Raw genomic sequence first — 23,788 nt, forward strand, 5'->3', positions numbered from 1 at the left:
CCCTGCAATGAATCCATTAACTAAATGCACGGCAGGCCGGGAGCCGGGTGTCTCGCCATCGGGGGCAGTTTGCAGATAAACCGGGCGGGGAGGGTGGGATGGCCCACGGGCTCACAGATGGCGGGCAACACGGAGAAATCAGCAGCACTCATGTGTCGCTGAATGCAGGTGCAGGCGTCGCCGACAGCAGTACGCACAGAGACACAGAGACACACAGCTGGCACAAACCCACACTCCTGCTTGCTGGCCAAGAAGGCCGTTGAGAACAGCCCTCCAGGTGCAACAAGCATATCTGGGGTCCAGACCCTGGGACCTAATTCCGTCTCCAGTGAAAGGACAGGGCAACATGGAGACACGACTGATTCTAGGGATGGGGCAGGACATATATGAGGCACGTCTGGAGCATCCTGTAGTGCCAGAAAGCGAGGAAGCGCTACACACACACACACACGCACGCACACACACACAGGTTAAAGAAACACAGGAGCCAATGGAAAGCACTCCATGGCTTCCATGGCCAAAGCTGGAGCCACGTGAGCGACAAAATAAAGCAGTACTAGGGTGACCTGAAGTGTAAAGTAAGCATTTTGAGTCCATATTGATATGAATGACTGACTGACTGGACGGATGAGGAAGGAGGACAGGCTGCCACGCAGAAGAGCTCCAAGTAGCTGACGCAGGGCCCTGCCCGCAGGAGACGGGGAGAGGCCAGACAGACACTGTGCCAGCCAGGTGACCAGGGCCACCATCAGCTGTCATAACTTACGCTGACAGCACATACCCTTGGTCGGGGGCAATGAAAGTGTCACCGAACCTCTGTGACCTCTCTTCCAAAACCCGGTCCACTCACGTGCAAAGCATCAAACAAATTCCAACAGCTGGCATTCTACACAGTACCTGGCCGCTACTTCTGGAGACTGTCAAGGTCGTCACAAAACACAGCAAGTCTGAGGAACTGCCAGAGCCGAGCAGAGTCAAACAGACATGACAACTGACCGCCCCGTCTTACAGACTAAGATGTTAACGACAGGGGGGCTCCACTGGAGTTCCCCACTACCGTCTCGATTGCTCTGCAAGTCTACAGCTGTTCTGAAAACTAAATCTATTGAAGATATTTTCCCCGGCTCTCAACTCTTCAGACAGGAAGTTACAAATTACAGAAAACAGGACTAAACCATGGCTGTCATTCCTCTCCATCTTCCACTGCGAACTCAGGTCCAACAGTCGGAGTCGCCGCTCTGCTCCAGGCCGAGGGCCCTGGTCCACACAGTGCAGGCGACGTGAGCAACCGGCCACGGCAGGGGCACGAGCGGCCTTTGGTGGAGGGCGAGCCTCCCAGGGCTGACCCGGGGGGTTCAGAGCAGCTCCCAGGACGGAAGGGGAGCGGAAGGCCCCCAGGGGCCCCGTGCAGCCAGCCCCCCATCTGCCTGGACTCCCAACAGGAGGGCGGGAGCCTCGAAGGAGAGACGGCGGGTTCAGGGGCCGAGCTGCCCACAAAGCCAAAGCTCACATTGGCCTCAGCTTCACCTCTGCTCCCTCCTCCCGAGAAAGTGTTCAGACCCGGCTGCTACTGACCTTTCACGTCAAGGCAAACGCGGCCCTCAACTGTCCCGCTTCTCAAAGAACAAGGGACACTCGCCTTAGGAGCAATTTAGAGTTGGAATGAACAGGCTGGGACCTGGGACCCTCTGCTGCAGGGCTTGCACCTGGACACACGTCTCCTCCACCCACAGATACAAAGAAACTATAAGGGACTAAAAACAACTGGGGGCATGCTGCAGTTGGGGCACTTTATGGACAAAAGATACAAAGGGACCAAAAAACCCAACCGCCACTTCTGAAGAGCCTGGAGCAAAAGCAGGGCACTGCACGCTCACCTGCACTCAGCACCACCTGAGGGGCAGGCAGAACACCTAAGCCGCCCCTCTGGCCTGACCCCTGGACGCACCCCTGCCCTCACGCCTTACAAGGAACTAGCTCACCCCCCTCAGGGAGCGAGCCAGCAAGGGAACCTGTCCTTTGTTCTCCTTCCCTCATGCTGCAGCAGGGGCCCCAATAAAGCCTTGCCTCCATTTCTTGTCTGGCCTCTAGTCAATTTCTACTGATCAAGGAGGCCCAGAGCCCTGGTCAGTCACCACTGGACATGAGGAGAGAAGGGGTACAGAAGACAAAATCTAGAGCATCACGACTCCAGGACAGAAGAAAGAGTGAGCAGGTCAGCGGACAGCCCCCATGGTCGCAGCCAGAGGGATTCCCCTGGACCCTATCCTTCCCCTGGCTGGATGCTCAGGACTCAGCAGGTCCCGGGACCACGGGCTCCAGGAGGCTCCCCTCTTTTTAGCGGGGCGCTGCTCGACGTACGTTCGTCTCGCAGGAGCCGTCCCTGTGCACGTCACACCCAGATCTCAGAGGGAGGGCTCGCCTCCACGGGCGCTGCGGCAAGAGGAAAGCACGTACCTGAGCGGGCGATGCCACTGTCCCTGTCTTCGCTCTGCCCTCTGCTCGGCATGTCGACCGGGGTGCTGTGCACTGCAGGAAGCAAGGAGACCTGGTCACTGGGCTCGCAGAGGCGGGCTGCTCAGACCACCTGCACTCGCTTTACGCCTGCTGGCAGTGGCCGCACGAGCACACACAGGGAGGGACGGGAAAGCAGAATGCGGTTCAGAGAAGACGGGGGAAGGGGCGGGCAGAGGCCAGCGACCACCTGCCCGCGCCTGTCCCCCGGCAGCACGACAGAGGCTCCTCCAAGGGACGCTCGCCTCTAAAAGAAGCCGAGTCATCAGCTGTGAGGACACTTCACACGACGAGCAGACATCCTCGAGCAGATACGTTCAGCCATTTTCCTCATTAGTAGTAGTTAGATAGCATTTAAGTATTTTCAGTAGTTTCAATGTACTGAAATACTGCAAAATATTAAGTACTTTCAAAATGCTTTATAATCAGTTTCAGCAGTAACTACAGGCAACCTCGAGAAGAGAAAGGCTTGAAAACCATGTCAGGAATTTAAAAAACCCTTCTGTGTTTTATAACCCCTCTCTTGGCAGACAGAAACACTTATATTCATTTTCAAATATCTCTTCCTCCGCCTCTTTTCCATATACACCCGTACACAACGCTACTGTAGAGCTGCTAAGAAAACACTCTAAAGGACTGCAGACTTCTAGGAATGCTTCACGTTGGTCTCAACTGTGTACTTGTTGAGCTACACGGTAGCTCACACGTCGCTACCGTAAGCTTTACGGTGCAGGAGAAGCCCGCAGCTCTGCCTGATTATGATACTTGCCGGCTATTTTGTGAAGCGTGTTTATTTTCACAATTTTAAGCAGAGTATATAAACATGGTATCCTCACCCGGAAGCAGGCAGGAGGGTGTCAGTCAGTTAAATAGGGCGCCTAGCATATTTCAGCTACGGTGAAAAACAGAATGCAGAATACCGTCTGCGGTAAACACAACCCCTCATATTAGCAATGAAGGCTCCCACACTAGTTAATCAGGCCAGCCTGCGGCAGACATTCGACAGCCTGGGCTAGAAGGCCAGGCTGGTCTCAGGATGTACCTACCCAGAGATGGAGGTGGCTACACCTGTAAAGAAGCTGGAAAGTGCATTTGAACTACTTAAATGCTACGGACAGAGAGAGGGGGAGGGGGAGGGAGAGGCCGGTCTTCCATGCTCTTGTTAGAGTGACGTTTGAAGACACAGTGCAGGTAAGGGTGCAGGTGAAAAATGGGTCAAAGATGCCACGGCAAAGAGAAACAGTTCACGGCAGCGGAAGAGGCCGAGGAAAATCGGAAGATGTTATCCTCTTAGAAACACGAAGGGCTCATTTCAGATCCAAATTGGCTTACGCCGCGGGGGTGTTAGCAGAGACGTTTCCAACAGGGGTTCTGGGGTGGAGGTTTCAGAACGCCAGGCGCTCGGCAGCATTTGGAACTAAACATCTCACGAGCCCCTTGGATTTCTAGAGAGGCGCCCAACAGATTTGTTTCTAAGAATCTGCCCAGGATTTACTAACGTGCGCGGGTCGCACCGTACTCAGCATTCCACACAAACCTGCAAAGAAAGAGGCACTGCGGCTGAGCCGGTGCGGTCCTCCTTCAGCCGCCCCCGGTGGCAGTTTGCTGCCGCATCCCTGCAGCACACCTGGGGCGGAGACACACACGGGGGCGGACAAAGTACACACACAGAAATAAACGCAGATTAAAGATAATGCCACAACAAAACAACACCACAAACTCAAAGAAAGCAAAACGCACACCCACGACGGCGGGACCCGGAAAGCAAGATCCCGCTTACGCGGCAGAGTTTACCTAGGTTACTTCCAGTACGACAGGGACCCAGGTTATTCTGATTTGTGTTCAGTCTCCCCGGGTTAGGATCTTGGTTGATGTATTCGAAGCTGTCTTGCAAGCTAAGTCCAGAGAGGGAAGGAAGGGAGAGAGAGGAGAAAAAACATCAAGGGACGAACAAAGCTGTTCGCTAACAGATAACTTTTCTTCATGAATTAATCAAGTCTCACATCTACCGAAGAGACTTAAACTTTAGGGGAATTTGTTGCGGGAAAAGACAAGAGAGGCTTTGGGAGGTAGTTCAACCTATAAAACTAAATGACACATTCCAAACAATTTCACAATATAATGTAATGAGGGACACCGAATTCTAAAATCTTCCCCTGGTGACTGACACCTAGGATATGGCTATTCATTTCAAGGGTAATTTTACATAAACCCTCAAAATGAAATTCATTTTAACACTTAGTTAACATCCATGAGCAATTCAGCAACCTTCTTCAGGCGGAGCATGTAACAGAAATTATGATTCTTATAGGAGTTTGATTTCACAACTTCTTAAAAGTTAGAATTACTCATAAACACACGTGAGAGAAGCAGCTTTTAATAATTTATTGTATTTGTTAACAAATGAAATAAAGATTTCGAGGGTAATATAGCATAATGAAGCCAAAATAATTTTTACTTAAATCTGAGCTTGATATTTTATTAGAGGGAGTTAGTATAATAAATGTTCAGGTGCTATCAAGGGTCAGAAAAATAATACCTCACAAAAAAATAAATACCAATTCCTATACTGGCTTACGTCATGACAATCCAGTGTTAAATGCTCAAAAAAGTAAATTCATTATTCTGTTGAAAAGTAAGCAGACTTACTCAAAGGTACCCAAATTTGCAGAGGAACATACTTTTAATTTCCTAGGATTGTAAAAAATAACAGCCTTCATTTGACCCGTAAGAATACCCCTTTAATTTACAATAAACATTTCTTCCAACTTACCCAAGTGTAATAAATGTTCTGTTGTTTTATTCAAAAAAGAAGTACATGAAATATTTCTGCTTGAAAAATTCAAAATATACAAACAATTGTGCCAGAGTAAGAGTTAAGTTAGACATTTAAGTATTCTTAGTCTACACAGAAGTGTAAAATTAAGAGGGGGGAAAAAACTCAGGAGTGAAAATCAAAATACTGCCTAGCCTGAGTCCCCACCGACCACAGAGGTTACACGGATGGCTCAGACAGACGATCCCTCCTGCCATTCAGGTGTCTCTCAGCTTGGGAAACTCACCCTGTGCCTCATTCCTTCAGAAATAAATAAACGAGCAGACTGACAGGCGAGATTTTTTTGTTTAGTTTTGTTTTGCTTTTGTTTTGGTTTTGGCCGTGCCACGTGTGGGATCTTAGTTCCCCGACCAGGGGTCAAACCCGGGCCTCGGCAGTGGAAGCTCGCAGTCCCAACCACTGGACCGCCAGGGAATTTCTGAGATTTTTTTTAATAAGATGAAATAATAACCTTTTCCCCTTCACTTTTCATCTCCCAGGGAATGAGAACACGGTGACTGGCAGTAGGAACAGAGTGGGTTAACAGGTGAAGACCCCCAATGTATGTATGTAGACCATCACTTGTCTTTAAGGCCACCTGCTAAGGTCCAAGGCCTCTTCATACTCACTATGTATTGGACAAAGGCCACCTTGAAAACCCCTTTGTTAATGTGGACTCATCCTGCTTCTCAGCTCAAAAAGCCTTATGGCCCTCAAAGAATGACTCTATCCAGAAACAGCCACTTGGAAAATTGGGGGGATGGGGAGGGGAGGGGGAAAATCCCACACTTACTTATTTGTGCTCCCACAGAAGCTGCCCATTCTGGCGGAGAAGACTTTACTAACCATCAGCTGTGGAGGAGAACTGGAGAAAAAACAAACGGACAGAAGAGGGAGAGATGCATGGGGGGGTTTTTTGTTTTTTGTTTTTTGGTTTTTTTTTAAACTTTTCCTGAAGCTTTTATTCATTTCTCTATCTTATTTTACAGAAAATGAGATGTGCATGTTTCAAATCACTGTATCAATGGGGTGTCTAGATTTTTTTCTAATTTTATCATTTTAAAATCCCAAGAATGTTAAAACCCTGAAAGAGAGCTATGGAGACATTGCCAGGGCCATTTTCCTTGGGAGCAAATATTTCAGATGAACAAACTTCGCTTAGCAGAAATATTGCAAAGCAGAAGTTTGTTTTTTTCTCAGGTTACATTTTTCACCTGCCACGTGGCACAGATGAACAGACAGAAGGTTTATAAGTGCAGGAATGGGAAAAGGCTTCCTTTCACACATCGTAGAGCTTGTGCCTCCAGCGAGTTAAATTCTATTCTGACATGCAGATAAGGAACGTGTTCTTTAATGTCATCACATTCTGCTTTTTGCAGAAACTTTTATTCTAGACACCATTCCCTAGAAACAAAAATAAAACTCGGCATGCGTTCAATAATTTTTAAAAATAAGAAAAAATATGTATCTCAATACAAGGAAAAAATCATGACAAATTTTCATCTGAAAATGGAAAATCTGTGAAATTTTGACTTTAAACTTTAAACTTAAAATATTTGAATAACTGATTAAAAGTATTGCTATTACTAACCTAGCAGATATTCAAAATGCTTTGGTATGCATTTTTCACTTACGGTACTTAGCTAAAGCTCAGGATTTTGTCCTGCTAAGCTGATTCAAGGTCAGAGTGATGCAGAAAATGTCAGACTATTTTAACTGCTAAAGATATATAAAAGATATCAAGTGCCAGCAAATATGAGATGACAAAGCTTAGATTATTATTCTACCGCATAACTCTTTTGCGCATGTTTGTATGGAGTCATCATCCCCAAGCCACGTCTCACAAGCAGTGGCCCGAACTCACCGTATGTAGTGAATCTTCAGGGTGGAGCCTTTGTAGCTCATGGCGACCGAGCCGAACATCATCTCCCCAAGCATGTTGACATCAGAGGCGGGTCGCGTGTACTACCAGACGTGCAAGAAACCAAAATCGTGTTGAGTACAACACAATAGAAAATAATGTGCAATTTTGTTGGTAATTAGAACCATTTCTCAAAGCAGCAACTGATCACTTTACAATCTTAATCTACAATGGTGACTGCCTACTTTTTTCCCCAAATTATCACTAATGTTCACGATTTCTTCTTGATACACTATATCCTGGTACAGGATGCAAGCGCTTCACCAGAGTTCATTTTTAATCTGGTTATGAGAAACCACGACTTTCATCGTCTCCATTTACAAAGTCTAAATAGAAAGATTAAGTGATGGAAGAGGCAGAGTAATTCCTCTTGACACTAAGAACACATCCTGAAGTGAAATATAGCTCAGGGTTATCCAACCAAAATCAACGTGTGGAACAAAAATGCCAATCAGTGTGGGCAGGGTTTCGTGGGTCCAAAAGATAACGGACAGTCTGGTCACCCCAAAGTTTGACTGAAACATTTTAACATTTTTTGACCCCCTAGCTTCTGACCAGTCTTCGGCATCCCCTTGTCACCACAGAGGGTGGACGGCACCTTCCCCCATCCCCCGCTATTCAAACGGCTCCTGTCACAGCCAACGGGCGCTTCCCAGTTTGCTTTATTAAACGTCTCACGGTATCTGATGCACATAATTGCTCTCCTTTTTATATTTTTTAAATTACTTTTAATTTTTTTTAGAAAGGCAGACTGTCACGTGCAGCGCCTCATTTGGATGTGTCTGGAGTCTTGGAAGCTCGATTACCCTACGTTCTCCTACAAATGGACCTTGAGAGCTTGTCTGGAGGTTCTAGCAGGGGAGCGCAGCTACTCGTATACCCTTGACCGAAGAACGGTCCTCCTCTATCGGGGAAGGTCGTCCTCTCCGACTGAGCGCGCAGCTTCGGGAGGGACGCACCTGGAACGGTGAGGGAGGAAGGGGACAGCCGCCTAGCCAGCTCGATCGGCCGAATCAACCCTGGAGATCAACGGGGTGACAGACGTCACAGCCAGATCGCCCTCACATCCTGCTCTCCCTTTTAAATCTCTACCTTCCCAAGTCATCCCTTGGACAGGGTTGTTCCTCAGAGGGCCCTCCTATCACTGTCTGCATCCTCAACCGCTGCTGTGATTCCGGTTATTCCCAACAGGATCCCCCAAACCTTCATCTCGGGGCCCGGACTCCCCTGGAGCACAGGCGGCTGGAAGCCAAACGCCCTCACTCACATGACGTAACACTGTGCATACTGTGAACCTATGATGACACACAGGTGCCTGCGTTTGGATACAGGATGCTCAGTTCCCACTGTAAGTGGCGGTGACACACGCTGAGGATGGATGTGAGCATCAACCAAACCAGTGCGCACGACACCCGCACAGCCTGACCGAAACCATACCTCCATCTCCTGTGACCCAGGCCATCAGCCAGACTCTCTGCTGCCTCGCTTTCTACCCAAGCAAAACCATGGCAATCAGCCTTTCAACTCCAAATCCACACGCATACACGTATATATCCATACACACGGACACACATATACACACCTACTTACACCTGCTCGCAAAGGAGGAAAGAGGAACAGACATCTATCCGCCTGATTTAACGAGCCTCCTACCAACCTCTTCTCGCTTCCTGCAGACAGAAACTAACAGGCTTTCACGTTCTTTATGAATAACTTCCACCCATCACCTCCATTTCTGAAACTGCTTTTTCTTGGGGTACAAGGTCCACATGCCAACTGCGATTCTCAACTCGCTGAAAATTTCACTCTATGCTGTCGTAACCACATACTGCTTTGAGAGCCGGCAGCTCTGTGGAATAAGGGCAGATGCACAGCAGCGATCCCGACCGTGAAACGAACAACGTTCTATACACCTGTGGCTGCTGGTATACACCTCCCTGGCTTTGCTGTGTCAGCAACACGGTAGACAAAATTCCTCACAGCTCCAAAAATAAAAATAAACACTCATACATCCTCCATCACGCAGTACCCTTCTGCTATTCAATATTTATGAAACCTCTTTCCTTGTGCCCAGCTGGCCAATATTTCTCAATATACCAGCCCTTCACACTTCACACTCAAGTTAGGTCTTGCCTTTCCATCTGCTCCTATACAAGGCTTTCTTCCTTTCTACTGGCAAGTGCTATTTTCTCAGGATGACAATATTCATCCCCAGAATCCTCAGAGCTCTTAGAAAAAACTGGAAAACACATGTGCATCAATCTGGTTCTGACCACCAAGGAAGCAAAACAGGAGGGTTTACCTCCTTTGCAATATTTCTCTTCATTCGGTGTATGTTACACTGGATCACTGCTGCTCCATTATAGTTTTTATCAAGAGATAAAGCCAAAGTGTGAGCACAGCACTGGCCTGAAACACCTAAGAGCACGTTTTTCTTGGGGGGGGGGTTTATTTGTTTGTTCTATTTTTATGGGAGTAGAGTTGATGTACAATGTTGTGTTAGTTTCTGCTGTGCGGCAAAGTGAACCAGTTACACGTTATACACATATCCCCTCTTTTTTAGATTCTTTTCCCATAGAGGCCATCACAGAGTACTGAGAAGGGTTCTGGATACTTAGTCTCCTATCCCAGGGACAGGGCCCTCAAGCAGCCATTATCCCCGAGGAGAAATGGCAGTAAATGGCTTCAGCCTACGGGGTATTCCGCATGCAAGGGTGGTTGTACCTGGTACTTTGGAAGCTGGTCCTTGGCATGCGGTAAAGATCCCCCGGAAGAGCCGTGGGAAGAGAGGCTGCCGCTGCCACCTCCTTGACAGCACTTGGCTGGCGTTTTCGTGGGGACGTCCTCCGTTTTCTGGGTGAAGAGGGAGAGGAGGGTAAACAAACCACCACCACTGAGCATACCAGGCTCCCCAGCACACGCTCACTGGGGGTCCCTTTCTCACATCGTTCTGTTCTGTTGAGCCTCAGCTGAATAGAAAAACCGGGGTGTTGTTGTTTTCTTTTAAACGAGGACAAAAGAGTGGCTCCTGTGAGTCTATAACATTTGGAAGAGGCAGATGCTGAGAAGGGTGATACAGGTGGTGGGTTATGTATTAAGACTATTCCCTTTATTTTATTATGATTATTATTATTTTGGCCGCACGGCTTGCAGGATCTTTGTTCCCTGACCAGAGACTGAACCCAGGCACCCTGAACTGGAAGCGTAGAGTCCTAACCACTGGACCACCAGGGAAGTCCCCAAGAACTCTCTCTTTAAATTATTCAACTCTTATTGACGTTTCAATTCATATTTTAAAATCATCGATGAGGTCTGACCTCTGTTCTGGTTGTTAGAGAGTTTTTTAGTACTATGTAGAGTCATACTCTATAAAATTGATGAGGATACAGACATTGCTTCAAATTTAAATGTTCCCCAAGCAAACGGAATTGAGAAGGCAGAAGTATTTATTCATTTGGAAAGACCAGCATGTGCTTTAATGACACACCTCCCCCCGCACGGCTTTAGAGAAAGTCATGAGGTCAAGCTTGTGAAAGATGAGGGCAAAATGCTGGAACAGGGGCTCCTGTGATTACACAGCATGTGAGGCAACACGGCCTTCAAAGGTCACGGCTTGTAGAGGATTAGCTACTACACGTTCCCTACGTGGAGCTCATGGCAGATTTTTATGACAGTGACACAGAGGCATAAAGATACACCTTCACTAACGTTTCCCTTCCTCCTAGGCCAAGATACACTACTCCCTACAGAAGGAGCCTGTACCCTCCATGATACACTGTTTCTATCCTGAGTCTTCTTTGCTTTTTTGTGTGCAGCTTTGCTTGGAAAAACATGAATGCAAGTGCAGCTTATCTAATCTCCAGTGTGACAGTCACACTGATGGTCGAATGCAAATGCCTGCAGTCACGGGCCTGCTGCTGACTCCTGACATTTCGTGCCTGCCCAGGGGGTGGGGGCCTGAAGATGGGGGAAGAACAGAAGGGGAACAGGAAGACTGCCCCCAGCGGTCGCGGGCGGGATGGCGATCCACAGCCCTGCAGGGCCCAGAGTGACATGTGGTCCACACCCGCCCCACACTGCTGGGCCCACTGGCCGCGCCGTCCACGACTGGCCACAGCTCCTGGTACAGTGAGCAGAGCCCCCGCTGGACTCCCTCTGCAGCCTCGGGCAGTTTCCAAGCCTCCCCGGGCCCAGCTGCCTCTGTGAGGAAATGAGTGCATCCCAGGAAGCTTCTGTTCCAGACTCCAGGGTCATCACTGCTCCTACAGACAGGATTCCGGTTATTTTTGCAAACTGGTGAGAATTTTTTCCCTCCACCTGCTACCACCATCAGGAACCCTAGTGACGGAGTGTGGGTGTGCAACTACACCATCTGTGCAAGGCCTCGGGGAGACAGGAAGTGATGTGGGAAAACAGGGGGAAGCCGTGTGCGGTCCACCATACAAAGGGCCGAGTGCTGGCTCACCTGAACTAATACCAATCTACCATGGAAGCCTTCGGGGAATCACCGAGAGATTTCTCGTCCCCCCTGCTCCAGCCACCCACCTAACAAGCCCAGCAACGGCTATAATGATTATCTACCTGGCCAGCTTCCACGTGAAAGCACCACAGGATCCGCACAGCTAAACTGCCTTTAACCAGACACTTCCTTCCTGAAGAAACGACCATATCAGAAGCAGGACGAGACCTCAGCCCTGACGAGACAGAGACCCTGACATAAACTATTCAGCTACTTAGCTGCACATTCTCTAAACTGCCAGGATTCGGTCAGTACAGGTATCAGGTGAAAAGAAGGAACATGAAAAGAGGGAACACAAAGGGATTTATTTAAGTTGCAGACATCTGAATAACTGTTGAAAGGTGACAAGTCAGAAGTACACTGGATGGCCATCCTGAAGACTCACAGGGAGGACCGGACCCTGCTCCTGCCTGGACACATCACTCTACCTTTCCCATTCTGGCTCCGAGGGATCGAGAGCTGCTCTGTCCCCACTTTACCCACCCTCAGACCCCCACGCCCCCATACCACCACCACCAGCACCATCACCTCCATCACCGCCACCATCACCTCCATCACCATCACCACCACCACTTCCATCACCATCACCTCCGTCACCATCACCTCCACCCTCACCTCCATCACCACCATCACCTCCATCACCATCACCGCCACCATCACATCCATCACCATCACCTCCACCACCATCACTTCCATCACCATCACCACCACCATCACCTCCATCACCATCACCTCCACTCTCACCTCCATCACCACCATCACCTCCATCACCATCACCACCATCACTTCCTTCACCATCACCACCACCATCACCTCCGTCACCATCACCTCCACCCTCACCTCCATCGCCACCATCACCTCCATCACCGCCACCATCACATCCATCACCATCACCTCCACCATCACTTCCATCACCATCACCTCCATCACCACCACCACCCTCACCTTCGCCATCACCACCATCATCATCACCACCACTACTACCCCCACACTGCCCTCCACTATAAAAAGGAAATAAAACTTCCTTGGTCAAGCAGGCTTGGGTTGCAGGCCCTTTTGCAGACGACAGTGCATGTTAGCACCCTGCAGCCCCATGGCAAGGAAAGCGCTCCAGTTTTGTCTAACCCAGCGCTATGTATCACCTCTCACTATCTATAGGTAATAGCAGACCTTCCCTTCAGGCGAACGCTTCATGAATTTTAGCATTCTCAGTTTTCCCATTAACAGCACACACCGTTAACGGCACATCCAAATCCTACTGGATTGCAACTTACCAGCAAATTCGCTTCTGGTAACGTCTAAAGTACGATGCTTAGCATCTGCACGATGACTTGCTAACAGTCTCACCTGTGTATATTAATAAGAACGCAAATGGGGTGGGCGGAGGGACCTCTGCCCGTGTTTCCTCTGAACCACTAACGGTGCTGTGCGATTCAGCCCAAAGAGCAGGCAATGGACTAACAAACACAAAGGAGGAAAGCAAATCCGTATTTCCTACCTGAGTTGCCACCTCCTCAATCTTGTGGACAGCTTTAGAATCAAACAAGACTTGTCTGCCTCTCCTTTCACAGTCCTGGTAAACTATCAGGCGAATCTCGTTCAGGTCCAACTCCGAACAGGACCAACTGTGGATTCACAAGAGAGAAAGAAGTCGTGTTAGTGGCGACGCTCGGGATGGTCGCAGAGAGACAAGTCTCCCAGCCGGTGTCCGCCCGCACACGGGAGCCCCAGTGTGCAGGAGGCGCGATCCCCACAGACCCGGGCACACGGCCCTGTCCGTGGACTCCGATGGGCCAGTGCCCATGACCAAGGCTGGGAAGGCTCCTGAGATGATAAACCACTGGAGAGGAAGCTTCTCCTTCCGAAGCGACTTTGGGCAGAGACGTCAGGCGGGAGCGGCCAGGGCTGTGGAGGGAGCTGAACCCGGCACCTGGGTTCTGGGGGTGTCACTGCTGAGGTCGGAGGCTCTGGAGCGTTCACGCCTCTGTGCCATCGGGCCAGGAACGTGCAGCCAGTCAGGGGAGCCATCGCTTTTCCTCTCCCACCCACTCAGGCCCAGGACAAACAGAGAGGGATCACATCTCCTGAAACTTAGCCTTTTCTTGTATCGTGGCTGGTCTGACACAGAAGTTTGGAAAACCAAGTGCATCACGGTACAGCGTCTGAATGGCGGACAATGACCATCAGCGATAAAGCCAACCAAAAGCCACTGGGACAAAACTGCTCCGAACGCAGGTTCGTTCTCAAGCAACAAGTGAAATCAGAATGCGAGGACTAAGAAAGGGCAACCATCAAAATGCACTGCTTTGGGCATCTTCAGTTATGTGTCTGTTAACCGGTCAACACAGATCTGAGTGCCTGCTGTGTAACAGTCACTGTGCTCGAAGCTAGAGATTGAGCAGTTGTTTAACTAAGCAGACTTGGTCCCTGCCCTCAGGGAGGACGCAGTTCAGTGCGCAACACTGGGCGAGTTGCCATGTGTAACTACAGATGTCCAACTGCGAGAAAGAAAAGGATGTGGTAAGACTCATATTTTCAGGTTTAAGCGGTGGCAGGGAGGGGCAGGGAAGTCCCTAGGATTTAAGGAAGGGACATTTAAGCATGACTTGAAGAAGTAGGAGTTAAAGAGAGATCGAGTGTGGGAATGAAGGACACAGCAGGAAGAGGACGGGACGGGGGAGATGCATGAAAAGACAGGCAGAGGGAGACGGCGAGCTGCAGAGGGCGGTGGGCGGGCGGCAGCAGGGGCCAGCTCATCCCTGAGGGCAGGGGAGAGAAACTCAGCCTGCACTTTCCAGAGGTCAGTTTGCAGCTCTAAGGAAAACATGGCTGGGGAGGATTAAGACCAGAAGCAGGAGGGCCACGTAGAATTTACTCTTAAGAGTTTGGGGCCTTCAAACCAAGACTAGAGTGACAGCAACCGAGGGGGAGTGGAGGGGACAGGTACCGGCGGCAGGTTCCGTGTGGACGGAGGCCAGCGGGTGCCAGGCGCTGCGAGCACAGAAGAGGAAGGTGGTGACAGACGGAGAGTTAGAGGACAGACACCATCACACTGTACAACTAAGAGATGGTGTAACAGTGAAGTCAGACACGTGTGGATACAGATCCAAACCCTCTGAGATCACGTTTCTCCATCAGTGCGACGGGAATATTAACACCAAGCTCACAAAGCTGCCGTAGGAATTAAGTGAAAGTGCTTTACACAGCGGCTGACACAGGTAAGTGCTCCAAAATGCTAATAATTACCTAAAGAACCATTCATGCTAACGATATTTTAGAAACATCGCTACAGCATCTGGTCCCCAACCACGAATTCTGCATCACTGGTCCTTTCCTTTTCAGGCCGTGGTAGTGAACACAGAACACATGCTGTTCAGGGAGCAGATCTGTTGTCTTAAATCCTAGCCTCCAAAACATCAAGTTCTGGTTGCACCTTCTCAACAGCCTGTGCTCTAAGCTGCCAGGCCCAGCACCCTTGGTGCTGGTTTTGATACAACTCGGCAAGTTTGTTTCAAAAGTCGTTCGTCTCCTGCTCTCGGTCCAGGCCTGGCTGGCTGGACAAGTCCCCCTAACCCCACCTGGGCTGCACAGCCGGGGCCTGTTTTTTGCCGTTGCGAGCTGAGAGCTGACCTGAGGACCGAGTCACCAGAGGAAGCAGAGGGGAGCCGTCAGCCAGCTCTCTGTCACCCCAACCCAACAAGTCCCGAAGCCTGTGCCTGGAACCATGACATTTTACACCAGGTCATTAAAAACACCCTCTGCAATGACTAAAGCACAGTACACAGGTCGAAGTCATTAACAGCGAAAAAGCGACAAAGATTTAATGGCTTTTTGTTTTCATGCTCAATCTGTTTTGCCCCAACAATGACATTTTGTCAAAACAGCGTTACCATTTACAAAACAACTTGCTCAGTCCTTATTTCTGAGGGCTAACGGTGACTCAGATGTCAGTCGAACTGAGGACAGCCCGTCTGGAAGAGCTAAAATTTAATAATGATCACAACATCCTAAAAAACATTTCACATTATCTTTCCATTTAAAAAGATGAAAAGAAAAGACGTGGGAAAGGAAAACCATGTATGTCAGATGGTCCAACTTTTTGACCATCCGAATACTTTAAAAAGCATTTTCTAAAATACGAGGAAAACTCTATTCCCCTTTTGCACACGAATAGCGTCACTGATTTAACACCTAACTGTAATTCTGGCATCGTCGTCCACCCCACCCCCCGCCCCCGCCCGTCTCTGACCTTAGTAGAGGGAGTCACAGTGGAGTCACCCAGGACGGGAAATGCAGGCGGTTAAACGATGCTTCCGAAGGAAGCAAGCTTGGGTACCACCTGGGCTCAGGTCCTGCTGCACGTCACGAGGATGACAGGCGCTCGGGTGCGGACCCCCAGCACGCCGCGGGCTCCTCCCTGCCACCCTCGAGTCACCCGTGGCCACAGCCATACATCTTCCCTTCGTGCCCACGCTCACCCCAAACCCCCAGCCACGGCTCCTGGAGCTTGGCTGAGGGCGATTCTCTGCAGGACTGCAAGAGGCTGAAAGACGAGCCTAGGGCCTTTGCCGTAAAATATCTGGCTACAGCTGTAAAGACACTTACTCCCATCAGAAACATCCTATGTCTTGGCTTTTGTTGAAAGCAAGGGAAGAGCACTGCCCCTGGCCTCGGGGGACACGGAATTATTTGTCTACTTTATGGTCACAGCTGTACGACCTGAGGCACAAGAAAATAAGACGGTTTGTCTACCCTTCCCTACTGTAAAATTTAAACAGAAGTACTTAGATAGACCCTTTCCAGTTTTAAAATTCCATGACGTGAAGATTTGCCCGGCTGGAACTAAACCAGATCTCATTTCTGGAATTGGTCATCAAGAGCGGGAAGCGAGGGACTGAAGTCTCAGTCACTTACCTGAAAGGTGACAAGCAATAATCGTTCAAATGATTTTAAGTAGAGAAAACAGAATCGTCTTTAAGGTAGATGTAACCATGTGTTGCGGCTGAATTGTGTCCCCCCAAACGAGATGTCCAGTTCCTAATTCCTGGCACCTGTGAGTATGACCTTGTTTGGAAACAGGGTCTCTGCAGATGTCATCAAGGCGAGGTCATCCTAGATCAGGCTGAGCCCTGATCCAAGGACTGGTGTCTTCCTAAGAGGAGGGAAATCTGGACACAGACACACGGAAGATGGCTGTGTGATGTCAGGGGCGGAGATCGGAGCTATGGGCTACAAGTCCAGGAAAGCCAAGGAATGCTGGCCCTCGGGGGGTAGGGGGTGGATACTACAAGCAAGAAATGTCCTTATTCCTAAGGAACTTGAAGAGGCAGGCACGCGGGTAACCAGAGAAAACAAGAGGACCAGGCACAGGAGACGTGCCCGGGAGAAGCAGCGTCTGGACTGGAAGGAGTGAAGCGTGGCCAGGCTCGGGCGTGGCGGCGAGCGGGAAGTCGCCGCAGGCCGAGGGCAGGGCACAGGGCCACGGTTGAGTGGCACGGCGTCCAGGGCTGGGCGGCTAGGCTAGGGCGCTTGCAGAAGGACCGCACAGAACTGGGAAGTTCAGGACTTCCGGAGCAGGACCCTGACTGCTACGTCAAGGAACGTGTGTCCGCTCCGCAAGCAATGGGGTGTGTGCCATTCCAGCCTCCTCAGAGAGCGACTGACACCATCAGACCTGTGCTAGGAGAGGACTGAAGCTGCCTGAGAAACCACCTTCTGGGAAATGGAGAGGGACCCTGACCTGCGCAGCCAGGGTTTCCAGGCCTCGAGCTGGCAAGGACCAGGCCGGGAGGTGTCAGGTTTGCTGCAGTGATTTGTCCCCCGGGACCTGCAGGGTGGGCATCTGATTCCTCCCCTGAACATTTGCAGGAATCAGGCTGGAAGTGGGCTCAGTACGTCCGGTGGAACCACGGTCTATGAGAGAAGAAGACCTCAAAAAAATTCTTCCTCTGGCTCTCACGCAAGGAAACAAAAATAGTCAAAGTCAAGTTCATGGGCGGAGTTGAAAGACCGTCTTGTGATCTGAGAATGTGAATGTATAAAGAATCAGTTATGATAAGGAACTTTAAATGGTCCAAGAAAAAGGAATATGAAACACCACAGAATCAACAAAACCAACAATGATGATCACAACAAAGACTGGCAAACACCATCCATCCATCCGCCCAGCAGCTGCAGGCCCTGGGTACGGCCGTGAGCCAACCATGGCCACTGCTCCCATGAACTCACTGTGCTCATGGCGATGTTTTCCCGCCATGAAAATAAAGGATCAGCAGGGTGGAGGAAAAAGGGAAGTTGTACTTGATGAGATGGCGATCAGAGCTCACCCCGTCAGCACAAAAGTGTCAGCGAAAATGTGCGCTACTTCCCGCCCAGTAGCAAGCTATTTATTGCAAGAAAAAAATTATGTAAATACATGGCAGTAACATATTTGGAATTCTTTGTTTCTTTTCTCCTAGGTTAGTAGCTCAGGAAGATGGCTAACAGGAAAAGTAATTTGCAAATTAGCTGATTTGTCTTTCTTCCTCTATTTTGCACTGGTACAACTTCAGCTCTACAGATTGCATGGTTTTCAGTTTCAGAAGAGCTACATAAAAATTCACCTCTGAATTGCTGTCCTGGGGTCAAGAGCATAGTGAAAAAGTACTTAAAGATTCAGATTCTCATCAGGAGTTTCAATACATAATACGAACCTAAAGATACAGTTGTTGTTGCTTTTTTTGCGGTACGCGGGCCTCTCACTGCTGTGGCCTCTCCTGTTGCGGAGCACAGGCTCCAGACGCGCAGGCTCAGCGGCCATGGCTCACGGGCCCAGCCGCTCCGCGGCATGTGGGATCTTCCTGGACCGGGGCACGAACCTGTGTCCCCTGCATCGGCAGGCAGACTCTCAACCACTGCGCCACCAGGAAAGCCCTAAAGATACAGTTTTTAAACGATTCCAATTAAACGTACCCCGCTGTTATTTTCCCAGAAAAAATTTATATTGGATATTGGCTGCAACTTTTTTTGTCTTTAAGAAAGCAGGTGATAAATAAAGGTAAATCCTTTATTGCTTTTGTAAAAGAAATGTGGACTGAAAGAATCAATCCCCACTGTCGGCAGCCTGGCTTGGCAAGAGCACTGTGACCTGAGCCCCAGTGACCACACCTGCATCCGGCCTGACCAGGTGCCATGAAAGACACCAGGAAGCGAAATCAATGAGATCGGTGCCTACCTCAAAATGCTTACAATCCGACATGGAAGGGCCAACGCACAGACCAATCAGTAAACACTACCGTCACAGGGATGGAGATAAACGTCTACAGAAGGAAGGAGAGGTCAAGTTCGATTAGTGGGGGTGAAGCGAGGGGCGAAGTCACAGACGACGTGACACCTGGAAAATGGGTGACCCTCTAGGGTAGACTGAGCTCCCAACTCCAGCGCGGTCACTTTCACCCCAGGTGACTCTGGGAAGGCACTGACTCCAAAGCTCAGCTTTCCCCAAATGCAGCCCTTACCTGCCTCACCAGGCTGCTGGGAAAGACAGAGAATAAGGATGAAAGTACTTTCATAACTGTAACGCAGGCCTCAAAGGTGAGTTCAGATAGATACACGGTCCCTTAACTGAGATCCTTGGGTCCAGATGTTTCGGAATTCGGATTTTTTTTTTTTTAATTTTAGAAAGAAGCTTATACCACATATTATATAACAGCTCCTTCAGGGCCAGAGGTGTAATCAACCCCAACGTCGAACAAATTAGAATCTCACCAGCCCAAGAGATGAATATTTATGCTGAACGGATTATCAAGAGACTATAAATAGTTATAAATAGCTCAGGTCAGTTTCAACTTTTTTTCAGAGGTTTTAGGATTTGGGGACTGTAGGATAAGAGGTTGCTGCCCAGTGTCCTGCTTGCTCTGTTTGAGGGAAGGCCAGAAGTCCCCTCCACATCACCCCAGATATGAACGGTCCTCACGAGCTGGCGGTGGAGGCTGACACGTAGGGAAGCCGCTGGCGGCTGGGAGCGTGGTTCCCGCCAAGACAGCGCTATGAATGTCCACGCCGGTCACGAGCTCAAACCACACAGCCTTCACGTAATACGTTCACACAGCAAAGACAGAACATCATGAGTCACCACACGGCCTGAGGTTTGGGAGCTACGGACAGGGAACTGTGAAACACCGAAGAGGAAAGACAAATGCCGTCCATCCTTCCTGAGTTCGGGGTGACGTCGAGCAGGACTTGGAAGCAGGTGGAGTCTGTGTGGCGCTCCCGGTACCCACAGCCCCTGGCTGGGGCCAGGCTGCATGCCAGACGCCTGGCCCCCTGCCCGGACGAGCATCTGACCCCAGTGCCCCCTCCTTCATAAGTGACGGACTGCGGCCAGAATGACCTCCAAGGTCTCAGCCTTCCGACTCTGACACAAACCATCTACTAGGTGTGCAGAGTACAACTCAGAACAGGTGGCCTCAGCCGGGTACGAAGAGGACAGCCACCTTCGTGGACTAACCTCCATCCCTGCATGGTACCCTTCGCCTTCCTCGAGGGAGTCTGCACCGTGATACGGAAGCAGCACAAACACACCTCGAATCGACAGAACGCTCAGAGATTGCTGGCAAAGCCTGAAGGGGAAAAGTGCAAGTTCTCTCGAGGCAAGAGTGACGCTGAGCGGGCAGGTGTCCCTGAGGGGCACTGCACCAGCCAGGATGCCGCCCTCGCTGGCTTCCCAGGTTCCGTTATGGTTATCAACAGGTTTTTCCCTTTCTCCTCTTTAAAAACTTACAGAATTTCTAAATACGGCTCACATTTTCCAAAAGGGTTCCTTTAGTTCTTAAAAGAGCACTACTAATTCTTTTCTTGTATCTAGAAGCTAGAAACGGTTTTTTTTTAAAAAGCAGCTTTGCGATCCACCTCCACGCATGCATTCATTCACTATGCCCTGAGCTGATTCTTTCACACTCTTGTCAGCATAACCCAAACCATCAATAGGCATCCCTGTATCCCAGGATGGCTGAGATGTAATTTTCACCTCCGCTCAAAGCTAACTTGAATCAACATGATTCCGTAGCTTTTCCTGAAGGGAAGGTTTCCCATCCTCCCCTCCACCCAGGGAAACTGTCTTACTCATAACAGGTAAGTGAATGAATTTCGAAGTAAATATTCAAGACATAGCCTTATACATGAGTTGATTCTAGATCCACTGAACTTGCACACAGATAAGGTAATAAACCTTTTTCCCTAGAGGTTTCTAGAGGTCAGTTTTTCTAGAGGTTTTCAGAGGTTAAAAGCATGATTCTCTCCGCAAGATCTTTTGTCTGCAAAATGGGAAAGTCAAAATAAGTAGACGCTGCACCTATCTTTGGTCGTAAAATATTATCCCTAGAAGAGATGGGCATAGGCGAGTAGGTGGGGGAGGGGTGGGGGGCAGTGCTGCAGGGCAGGGGCCAAAATAAGCAAAACAGAGAGAGAACGGGAAAGAGACAGAGAGAGATGGGTACAAACACACGTACTCACATACTCTTTGACCCAGCAATTCCACTTTAGGAATTAATCCTACAGATCAACTTACATCGGTCCAAATTGATTACGCACAAAAAGGGATCCACTGCAGCACCGTTTGGAGCAGGAAAGGACTGGAGCTACGTTTTAGCATGGCGTGGTACGTCCCTACAATGGGGTGCTACACGGATGCAACCCCGAATGGGGAACTCTCCTCATGTGATGACAGAATACGCTAGAACATCACTTTAACTGGAAAAAAGAAGTACAGAACACTGTGTATAGAAAGCTACCGTATGTATTTTTGAAAAGGAGACACAAGGAAAAAACTCTGTATTTTATTTTATTTGCACAGAGTATGTCTAGAAAGATGTGTAGCTGTAAGACTGGTGCCATCCGGAGCAGGGGGCTGGGTTGTTGAGAGAGAGAAGCAAGTGGGCCCCTCCTTCCAGGGCACAGGGAGAGGGCTTCCTGACACCACCTGATGCACGTCTGCCAGGGCCGCAGAGCAAGGGAGCTGCAGGCTCGGGGCCGGGCAGCCTGCGTTTGCGCCCTCACCCGCCCTGCCTCTTCCCAGCCGTGCGGCCTGGCAAGCATCTCCCTCTGTGTTCCTTAGCATCCCTATCTGCACAATGGGGACGACAGTGGGACCCTCCTCATGAGCGCTGACTTGAGGGTTAACTGCAAAGTGCTTATCGCAGAGCCAGGCAGCTGGTGAGCGTGCTGCAGGTATTCACTAAGACTCTGCGGCTTTGGGGGCTTCCCTGGCGGTCCAGTGGTTAAGACTCTGAGCTTCCACTGCAGGGGGCGTGGGTTCAATCCCTAGCTGGGGAACTAAGATCCCGCATGCCTCTCGGCACAGCCAAAAAATAAAAATAAAAAAGTTAAAAAGAAAAAAAGACGCTGTGGCTTTTGAATATTTAACCATATGACAGTACTCTCTCTCGAAAAATTAAAAATAAATAATGAAACTGAGGCATACAGCAGTAAAATCCATCAAAGACTCACGTATTGTCTTAAGACAAACAACCTCAATGACAGTTTGCTCCAAGAAGCTTCTGAAGCTGAAGCCTGAGGCAGTGGGTGAACTCCCTCAGGGAAACGACCTTAATGAATCCAAGGCCTTCAGATTCCGTTTCAAACCCATAGTTCGGCCTTAGACAGTGACATTTACTGAGCTTCCTTCTCAGCATCCATACACCACATTCTCCTGCCCGTGTTCACCCCCTTGCTTCCCCCAAAGACAGGATGAAGTTTCTAAGAAAGTGATGCCCCTTCTCATTTATCCAACCTATTTACAGCTTTCAGTTTGTGATGACCATTCCAGGACTGTACTGAATTGATTTCCACAGTATTAAATAACCGTCCATTTTTACTGCATAATCTCGGAGACTAGAGACGCTAGTTCCAGAAGGCCTGACATCTGGGTGCAGGCAGGGAGGCTGGTGGTGAGAGCCACAGGGCGCCCAAAAACACCCACCTAACTCCTTTCCGGAATGTACATGAGCTGGCGTCCACAGATGCCCTGTGAGAGCTGGCACTACACCACCTATTTTGTGCAGAAGTTAGGAGACTTTAATAAGGCTGGAACCAGTAAGTGGCAAAGGCGGGACTCGAACCAATGTCTCCTGACCCCAAACTCTGCTCTCCCCACGCTGCTGGGCCATCATCACCTCCACACCACGAGCAAACCACTCAGCGTCACACGCTCTGCATCCCAAGACCTCCCTCTGCGTTTCCGTCTCAGGGTCTAAAGAAACGCTACATTTGAAAAAGAAAAATGCTGATGATACAGTGTTAAGACTGAGAAACAGAACACGGGATTATGTATATAGTATGACCTCAATTGTGTAGAAAAAATGTGATCAAGCACTTTTTGAAAAGTTCACAAAAACATCATCAGCTCGTATCACAGACAAAGGATTAATCTCCCTAATAGATAAAGAACAACCAGAAATCAATAAAGATTTGCAAACCAATGGAAAGGTGGGCAATGGATACAGACAGTTCACAGAAAAACAAAAATAAGATGGTCTTTAAACACAGGAAAAGAGGCTAACTCTCACTCTTGGAAAGAGAAAAGCAAAGTCAAGTCATGCCCCTATCAGATTGGCAAAGATCCAAAAGGTAAGACAGCCCACGCGAGAGAAATGCAGGCAGAGGCGCAAATCGGTGCAGGTTCAGACGGAGGGTAACTAACTGGTGGTCACAGCTCTTAGAGTCACCAGTATCGTTAACCTTGGAACTCTGATCCCGCTTCTGGAACTAAACAGACGCAAACGTGTGATTGTAGCATGTGTGCTAAAAGCAGAGAACTAGAAACAACTGGAGAGAACACGAGCGGGGCAAATTCAATCCCTCCTGCCCAGTGCACCCAGCAGGACACCGGGGGGAGAGCCGGGTCCCACGGCCAAGTCCACACAGAGGGAGCAGACCCTGGGGCACGCACTCCTCCTCCTGTGGAAGAAGGAAGGGTACATATTCGTATTTGCTTACTTCCGCACCAAAGAAATGTAAAAAGATTCAGGGGCTTCCCTGGTGG

General features: G+C 49.4%; 1 protein-coding gene across 1 annotated transcript in view; it reads right to left on the reverse strand.

The window, feature by feature from the left end:
* The window catches only part of FNIP2 (folliculin interacting protein 2), a gene marked incomplete at both ends in the record, with an annotated part of 79,107 nt that overhangs the window by 46,519 nt on the left and 8,800 nt on the right, over positions 1-23,788 (reverse strand). Inside the window, 7 exons of the mRNA XM_079702388.1 lie at positions 2,458-2,529; positions 4,052-4,141; positions 4,309-4,409; positions 6,123-6,194; positions 7,194-7,294; positions 9,975-10,103; positions 13,268-13,394. Of these exons, the coding sequence (XP_079558514.1) occupies positions 2,458-2,529; positions 4,052-4,141; positions 4,309-4,409; positions 6,123-6,194; positions 7,194-7,294; positions 9,975-10,103; positions 13,268-13,394 (692 nt within the window). The remainder of the gene's footprint in view (positions 1-2,457; positions 2,530-4,051; positions 4,142-4,308; positions 4,410-6,122; positions 6,195-7,193; positions 7,295-9,974; positions 10,104-13,267; positions 13,395-23,788) is intronic.

Source organism: Hyperoodon ampullatus, assembly GCF_949752795.1.
Source record: "Hyperoodon ampullatus genome assembly, chromosome: 1".
Classification (NCBI taxonomy): domain Eukaryota; kingdom Metazoa; phylum Chordata; class Mammalia; order Artiodactyla; family Ziphiidae; genus Hyperoodon; species Hyperoodon ampullatus.